We start from the raw sequence: 8,941 nt of genomic DNA on the forward strand, positions 1-8,941 counted from the left end.
TAACTTAGCCAACAGTATATAAAATAATAAAAATTAGCTCCACCTCCACCGGCTACAACATTCAAATACTGCTTACATGTTAATAAATCTGTAATCGTAATAATCCAATGATATATATAAGGGGTCGTTTTCCTGCTAAGTACTTCTTGTATTTTAAGTACATATTGCTGCTAATAGTTATGTACTATTATTTGAGTAACATGTTGAATGCTAGACTTTTATATGTAACGGATAACTTTTACAGTGTGGTAGTGTTACAAAGGATCTGAATTGAATACTCCTTTTTGCCCATTCTTAATGCAAAACTAGTGAGAGCCATCATGAAACCAAAGCATCTAAAATGTAAATTTATCCCTTTTGGTTTCTGATTTTTTTTCCCTAAGGAGAACACAGGACAAGTGATGTACAGAGCAGGTATTATGCTGCAGATAAAAAATGCAATTTAATTTCAGTTTTACTTTAAAAGAAATAAATAGTCCAGCTCAGATGCAAAAAAAGAACTTAACCATGAGGATGTCAATCATACGTGGGGGGCGGGGCTTCCCAAGCAGCCAGCCAGTCACAGTAGCTTCCGCTCGCTGGCTGAGGGGGCTGCTAACAACAACATAGCAGTACGGCTTCCTGCGCTTTGTTGTGTCAACTGAAATTAAGTTGTTTTTTTTGTTTTTGTTTTTTAACATGGCTTGGTGTGATATTTGACTTTTCAACAAGCCTATAAAAAGCGACATTTTCTTCATCCAGTCAGCGATCCAAGTTAAGTTATTTGGCCGAAATAGAGGGTGTGTCGGATATAGCGTTAGCTACGGTGGTTTTTCAAGCAAGGTCTGTAACGGTAACGATAAGCGAAAGATAGTTAACCTCTCTGAGAAAACTGACCTAAAGGCAACATTAGTTAAATAACTGTTTCACCCCTCATAGAAAAGCGTGTGTCCTCAAAATGAGAGGTTCTTACGGAGACAGAGATCGAGACCGTGGCCGTGACAGAGGGTAAGCAGCTAAGTCAACACTGTCAATTAGCATGCGAGCTAATGCTAGCGCAAACCATTAACCTAGCTATCATTATAAAAGACTTTGGTGCGTTTGTTGCATTAACAGTGAAAACATTAGCATTCTCGCCCAGGAAAGTGTCGTAAAGCTAGCTACATAATGAATATCATCATGTTACAGCAGCCCTCGTTTCGGGTCCAGCAGAGGCGGCCCACCACCGGGTAGAAAGTTTGGAAACCCCGGGGACCGTTTACGAAAGAAAAGATGGGACCTGGATGAGCTTCCTAAATTTGAGAAGAACTTTTATAGTGAACATCCGGAAGTGCAGCGAATGAGCCAGGTATTTCTGAAATATCACAGTCTGATCTTTTGATGAATCTACCTAATGCAAACATTTTAGGCATTAAAAGGAGACTGTAGTAAAATTGCCTTACACTGGTGTTTAGGCTGTGTTGATTTCACACACTCTGTTGTTTTGTGCTTTCAGTATGATGTTGAGGAGTATCGCAGTAAGAAAGAAATCACTGTTCGAGGTTCAGGCTGTACAAAGCCTATCACCAACTTCCATCAGGCAAAGTTTCCACGTAAGCATGCATACATGGATATCTACATATGAAAAACATGTGGAAGTACACAGCGATTACAACTACTAAACTAAATTTGTTGTTACAGAAATAACAAGATTATTTTGTTCTGCCTCTTCATCTAGAATATGTAATGGATGTACTGATGCAGCAGAATTTTAAGGAGCCCACAGCCATTCAGGCACAAGGTTTCCCTCTGGCCCTCAGCGGGAGAGACATGGTGGGCATTGCTCAAACTGGCTCTGGGAAGACCTTATCGGTGAGATGCATATCTTCCTCTGCCCCTGTACTTGCAAAGATGAATACAAAACACATTGGTGAACACAGCAGCATAATCCACTGACCTCTCCCTCTTTTTCTTTTTCAGTATCTCCTACCTGCCATTGTACACATCAATCATCAGCCCTACTTGGAGCGTGGAGATGGACCCATTGTATGTGAAGAGAAAAGGAATACACTAATTGCTGAGTAGTCTGCTTTGGGATGTCAGAGTTTACAAGAATGATATTGAAAGACATCTTAACACGACATTAAAGTGTCAGAGTGTCTAATACACTAAACAGTAGATTGTTATGGCATTATATGTGTGCTCTGCAGTGCTTGGTTTTGGCCCCCACAAGAGAACTGGCGCAGCAGGTCCAGCAGGTGGCATACGACTATGGAAAGTCATCCCGCATCAAAAGCACTTGTGTGTATGGTGGTGCTCCCAAGGGACCCCAAATCCGTGACCTGGAGAGAGGTAAGGAGTATTTACTGTTTGGATTGACGCCGTTTTGTGTCACATTACTAACTAATTATTGATTTTTTTGAATTGTCCAAGTCAGCTGAACAATTGTTTCCCATAGAAATCCACATTGGATTAGTTTGTAATTAATATTGTGTGAATTTTATTATATAACACACTGAAACATACTAAGTTTATCTTTCCTAGGTGTTGAGATCTGCATTGCCACTCCGGGTCGTCTGATTGACTTCCTTGAGGCTGGAAAGACCAACCTGCGACGCTGCACATACTTGGTTCTGGATGAAGCTGACCGCATGCTGGACATGGGTTTTGAACCACAGATTCGCAAGATTGTAGACCAGATCAGGGTAAGGCTAATACATTTGTATTTGTTTTTGTAGAAAATACATTTTTATAGTATATTAATTATTGTCTTTTAGCAGCAGAGAAATTCCTGCTTTGATGTTATGTTTTTGTTAACTGAAGCAGTCATTCTAGTATCTGTTTATTTGGTGTGCTTTTGCCCAGCCCGACAGACAGACCCTGATGTGGAGCGCTACATGGCCCAAAGAGGTTCGCCAACTGGCAGAGGACTTTCTGAAAGACTATGTCCAAATAAATGTTGGAGCGCTGGAACTCAGCGCCAACCACAACATCCTGCAGATAGTCGATGTCTGTATGGAGAGTGAGAAGGATAACAAGTAAGAGGCTGGTCACATAGCAGCATGTTTCTTTTCCTGCGTTGGTTTATTGCAGTTTGTTTGGTTTGTATTGTTCAGGGCCCTCTTCCTTTGTAATATTCCTTGCTTTATTCTTCTTGCTCTTTTCATGTTTATTGTATCTCTTTCCTGCACCTTGTAATGCTTAATTTAATGATCGTGGTCTCTATTTTTTTTGAAGTGATAAGTGAGGTGGATATACAGCATTTTTCTTTCTTCAGGTTGCTCCAGCTGATGGAGGAGATTATGGCGGAGAAAGAGAACAAGACCATCATCTTTGTGGAGACCAAGAAACGATGTGACGATCTCACACGCAGGATGAGACGTGATGGGTGAGTACATGTAGCTGGTGTGAATACACTCCTGCACACGCTAAAAAATGACTTTTATGCAAAACTAACTTATACCAGCACTAGTGATTTAATAGGTTTCTACACAATTTGGTCTGTGCAAATTTTATGATGCAAGGTCTCATGACCACGTTCATCCTGTGGCTGACCCATAAGTTTGTGGGAACGGGAAGGAGTGCATTTCCTTTTTGGGGATTAAGAATGGGTCATTAAAAAAACTTAAAGTCATAGTGATATTAACTGGTTTAATCTACATGGTAATTCATATGACAGGTTGCTTGTCTCTCTTCTAGGTGGCCAGCGATGTGTATCCATGGCGACAAGAGCCAGCCAGAGAGAGACTGGGTGTTATCAGGTATAACAAACACACTGACATTTGAACAACAGTGACTTGTATAAGTATTGTTCCCTTTTCTTTGATGTTGTCTCTTTGAAGATGATGTTCAGCTCTTAATCAACTATTCGTTGTCTCGTGTTGCAGAGTTCCGTAGCGGCAAAGCTCCCATTCTCATAGCTACTGACGTGGCCTCGCGTGGTTTGGGTATGTCCTGTGTGCTAAAGTGCAAAGCAAATAATTGCCTCAGTATAACCACACACAAACACACACAAGATATTTGACCGTTTAATATGTCGAATAATAATAATGGTCATTATTTAATGATCAGACTCTTCACTGCATGTTTATTTACAGTACATTTATGATCAAAAGTCAACCACAAACATACAGTTTTGATTTTCTTTCAAAGAACATGTGATGCTTCTCAGATAAAATGTTTATCTAAGAAGTATATCATATTTGAAGCAGGGTTTCCTGTGAAGATTTAAGCCACTTTGCTCTATTGAATAACAGAAAAACACTGAACATAGGAATGATGTTGAATAAAGTATGAAGATGTAAGGGGTGAGGCTAGTGAAGCAGCCCCTTACAGGACGGCAATCAACCTTTAACCTAATTCTATGTTCATTTTTTTCTTTTCATTTTCTTTATTTTTTATTTTTTTGTTGTTTCCAAGTCTCTCCTCCGGCAACTAGAAGCACACAGGCCCTCGGGAGCCTGCAGCCGGACCAAGGCATGACAAATCGAAAGCTGACTTGGGGAGAGAGACGGCCTGATTAATCAGTCCCAGACACAGCCATCACTGCTGAAAACCTAGAACAAAGCCCACAAACAAAACTCTCCCCCCTTCCAGGACACTGGCTGCCTGGGCGACGGGGGGGGGGCGAGAGCGGGGTGCTGCTGGGCTTCCAAATTTGATCCTAGGGTCGGGGGCGGCTGTCAGGTGAGAGGGCGTAGAGGGGGGTATGGAGGAGGGTGGGCACCCCTCGGCCATGCCATCATCACAGTGACGCACCACACCATTTGCTGATTAAATAAAGTCAGAAATTCATACTCAGAGACCTTTAAACAAAGTTTTCAACATCTGTGTATTAATTCTGATGGGACATGGATTAAGAAAACTTTCCTGCATAGTCCCTAAGGAGATACATTTCCATTCCCAATAACAAACTTTGGACAGCAAAATTTACCTAAATTGGTCCTGGAGATAATACACTTCAATAGATTATACTTGAGTTTTGTGAAGCTGAGATACAGTGGTGCATTACAAGAAGACAGAGAAAGAGACAACTGCCAGGAAGTGAGGGTGGAAAGCAGCCAAAGCCGGGCATGGACGGTTATGCTGGAGGCTCCCCTCTGAACTGCCCCCTGATGCCAGCCCCTGACACCCCCCCCACACTGGCTGTGCCGGCCGGCCTCTCCCTCTGCGGACGTCATGTCTGGTCCTGGCTGGCAGGAGTCCTGGCCTGGAGGAGCCACCTCTCTATAATCGATTTCCTGATTCTCCCTTTCACTGTCCTTTCTTCACTCACTTTCTCTGCCTCTCTCACACATCATCTCTCCTTTTCCTGCTGTCAGTTTCTTTCTTGGTCATCATTTCTCTCCGTCTTTTGCTCATTTCTTAAATGTTTCCTTCTTTCTCTCATACATCTGTTCTCTACCTCTTTCTACCACCCTCCCCCCTTCAACCTATTATCCTGGTGTCCTATTATCTTCTTGTTGTTTTGTTTAAACCATTTCTGACCCCTGTCCTTTTTGTCCCTTTGCCCCCTATCCCCAAATCTACAATGTGTCCAGCTTTCAACCCCCCTTTGTCTTTAACACTTAAAAGCTGTTTTTTCTTTGTATACATCATACCTGACCACCAGTCCAGTCTGTAAATAATTCACCAGCTCTTGATGACTTGCTAAATCCCTCCATAAAGGACTAGCACAAACTGTCAGGACCCAAAATCCCTGGCAGAGCCCACTCTCAGATCCCTCTTACAGAAAACATCCACGTCTTCTCCTTAGTGTCTGTTTCTTGTTACTAAACTTGAAAAGCTGGGCTCGTTGATATCACTGCCATTGGAAGTGACCTGGGAGGCATTTGCAATAAGCCACACCAATCAAAGACCATCAAAGCCCTTAAGAAAATCTACCACTTCCACTGCAATAAGAAGTTATTTGTCACTACCACCCACTAATGTAAGAAGAGTAAGGACTTAAGATCCTTGAAGTTTACATGAAAGGATCCAGTAAAGGCCTCTCCACCCATCACCTTGTTCTAGAAACAACATAAACCCAGCAGTAATGTCTCCAGGTCAAAAAAGGCTGGAAGACAGGCACAGATAAGACTAGAGAAGGACTGCATCCCAGCACAGTCCAGCTGGAGCTCTGGCCCAGACTGTTTCCAGCTTTGGGAGTGTTGTGGAGGAGTGGCGAGGTGGGAGAAAGGACTGCTTTTTGTCCTGTGCGCTCTCCTCCTACCCCTGCAGACCTCCCAGGACTGGTGATGGGTAGGGGAACAGAAGGGTAACTTTGTAAGCCATCACTAAATCTCTGATACAGGGTAAGTACTGTACCTCAACCCCCCCTTCCCCATTTTCTTGCACACCAGCCTTCATCATTATGCTTCCAAAACAAGACTTGTTTTTCCTTTAATCAGCAGTGTTTTCTGAGCCCTTTGTCAACTGTAATGAGAAACAGACCTCTAATTTGGTTTGAGCAGAATTTCTTTTTCCTAAAAGAAAGTAACTTTCTCATTTGATTCTTATACTTAAACCATTATTCAGCGATCATTTTAGACTGCTGAATTTGTCTTTTACACAAGGATCACCTGTTGGTCACTTGCCTCTTAAAACTTGTTTTTCCCTTTTTAATATTGTCCAAATTATTCAGCAAACCACTAACTTTTTTCATCACATAATTCAGTTGATCTGTAGCTCTGGCTGCATGTAACTTATTTGCATGTGTGCAAGTACTTTATTACTATACTAGATTATTGAGCCCGGTTTTGTAATTGGCATGGTAAGTAAATTCATTTTCTAATTGTGTATTGTACAAGTAGTTGCTCATAACAGGTAAGTGATGCTTTCAGAGGATGATGGGTGTCTTGCAGGTATTGTCTGTCTGAATGTTCCCAGTTCCAAAAGCACAAAACTCAAAATAGTTAATTAATTGATTAATTTCTCAACCAGTGTTAGTTTTGTTCTGATTTGTGTTTGTGTCTTTTCCGTCCCTGTAACTGATCCCGTCACACCACCTCTTCTCAACCCTACTACTGCATCAAATGTCAAGATGTGGAGGATGTCAAGTTTGTCATCAATTATGACTATCCCAACTCATCGGAAGACTACATCCATCGCATCGGTCGTACGGCCCGCAGCACCAACAAAGGCACCGCCTACACCTTCTTCACTCCGGGGAACCTCCGCCAGGCCCGCGAGCTTATCCGGGTGCTGGAGGAGGCCCGGCAGGCCATCAATCCCAAACTGCTGCAGCTTGTTGATACTGGACGTGGTGGTGGAGGAGGTGAGGGACGCTTCCTGCTGGATTTGATTACTATATACTTTATACGGTGGCTAAATAATTTAGCTGCTGAGGAATCAGTTTTGACTTGGTAAAGAGATAATCTGGTTTGGGGGAATTCTAGTATTTGTCCTGATGTCTCTAGTATCAGCGTATTGTGAAAGATGGGATAAAACCGCTCAACCCAACATGAAATACACTTGACTGTGTTTAAGAGGCATTAGTGCTGTATCCCATAAACAAATAGTTGCTAGTCTGATGGGCCAACATAGCAATTGATGATGGCAATTTGCCCTCCATTTCTGTTTGTCCTCTCTCTCTCCTCCTCTGTGCTTTATTTCCAGGTGGCCGTCCCCGTTTCCGTGGCGGTTCCAATTCTAACAATCCCAACCTTATGTACCAGGACGCGTGTGACAGGCGAATGCGGTCTGTGGGCGGGGGCGGCAGCACCAAGGACAGCCGCGGCAGCAGCAGCAGCTATGGCCGCGACAGCCGAGATAGCCGCGGAGGAAGCAGCCGGGACGGGGAACGCTCCTCTTCATCTTCCTCCTCTTACAGAGATCGCAGCAGCAGGGACGGTGGACGCACCTATGGCTCCAGCTCCAACTCATACGACCAGTACCAGAATAACAGCAGCAACAGCAGTCAGTACAGCAGCTCCAGGGGCAGCTCTGGGTCAGGGGGCGGTGGAGTGGGGCAGGCCCCGCCTCCTTCATCGGGCCCCCAGCCTCTAATGGCTCAGCAGTTCAACTCTCCCCAGCCCATGATGGGCCTAATGGGTCACTCGCCGTTCCAGTTTGCTCCTCCACCGCCACTTCCTCCATCAGGCAGAAAGTAATGTGATCTATGCATCAGTCACACACACCATATCCAGTCACACAGGCCACTTGACCACTATCACATCAACATGCCAATTATTTGTGTTGCAACACATCAGTGCACTGTGCTTTTAAAATTCTTAATTTCTTTGACATCAAAACATTTAGACTGGTTCTGTTTCTTTATTAAGTGGTCAACCCTTTTTGTTTTTGACTTTTTCTTTAAAGTTAACTTGATCAGCAACAATTAGTTTGTCAGAAACTTGCGTGTGATTTGACTACGTTTGTCAAGATCCTCTTTAAGTGAGCTGTTACAGAGGATTTCTAGAGTATCTGCTTTTCCCTTTAGGCGTGTCAAAGGTAGGTGCTGAAGTTAATACTTGTATATAAGCTTGTTTTGGTTTTAGGTTCAGTGTCTTTAATTTTGTGTTTGAAATTTTGTAAGCCACAAGATCCATTTGATTTAAAGAAAAACGTGGAGATCCTGGTGTATCTTAGAGCAAAATTAGGGTTAAAAACATTGTTTTACTATAAAGGGATTTTTTTTCCCTCTTCAGAACATTTTCTTTGAAATTTGTGATTATTTCATTACATAGATATTAGGCCTTTGTGTAGCCGTGGCAGCAAGTCGCATGCATGTAAAGGAGCTTTTTTCCTTTTGTGTTTGACAAATCTTACCCACCATAGATTATTCCGTTAATCACCAGTGTGGTCACGTCTTTGCGGCAGTGATGATTTAGATTTTCCTATCAAATAGTAAGTGTCTTTTTACAGTTTGTTTAATAAAGCTCTTCAATGTATCACTGTGTACTCTTTGAATCCTTGACATTAAAATCGTGGAGGTGAATAGTGGCTTTCGGTATTGTGGAGTTTTCATGTGATTGGAGTAGAAACTCAGTTATTTACAACACAA

The 8,941-nt window shown here is 42.7% G+C and overlaps 1 protein-coding gene across 1 annotated transcript; it reads left to right on the plus strand.

The window, feature by feature from the left end:
* Positions 1-558: 558 nt before the first annotated feature.
* LOC122868607 (probable ATP-dependent RNA helicase DDX17) lies at positions 559-8,828 on the plus strand. Its single transcript, XM_044180731.1, has 14 exons — positions 559-822; positions 919-987; positions 1,168-1,327; positions 1,475-1,571; positions 1,697-1,830; positions 1,939-2,004; positions 2,169-2,310; positions 2,503-2,663; positions 2,824-2,996; positions 3,236-3,346; positions 3,658-3,719; positions 3,846-3,905; positions 6,980-7,213; positions 7,555-8,828. Exons 2-14 carry the CDS (start codon positions 938-940, stop codon positions 8,046-8,048), a joined length of 1,944 nt encoding a protein of 647 aa, XP_044036666.1. The 5' UTR covers positions 559-822; positions 919-937; the 3' UTR covers positions 8,049-8,828.
* Positions 8,829-8,941: the final 113 nt, after the last annotated feature.

The sequence above is a fragment of the Siniperca chuatsi genome, linkage group LG21 (assembly GCF_020085105.1).
Source record: "Siniperca chuatsi isolate FFG_IHB_CAS linkage group LG21, ASM2008510v1, whole genome shotgun sequence".
In the NCBI taxonomy this organism is placed as follows: domain Eukaryota; kingdom Metazoa; phylum Chordata; class Actinopteri; order Centrarchiformes; family Sinipercidae; genus Siniperca; species Siniperca chuatsi.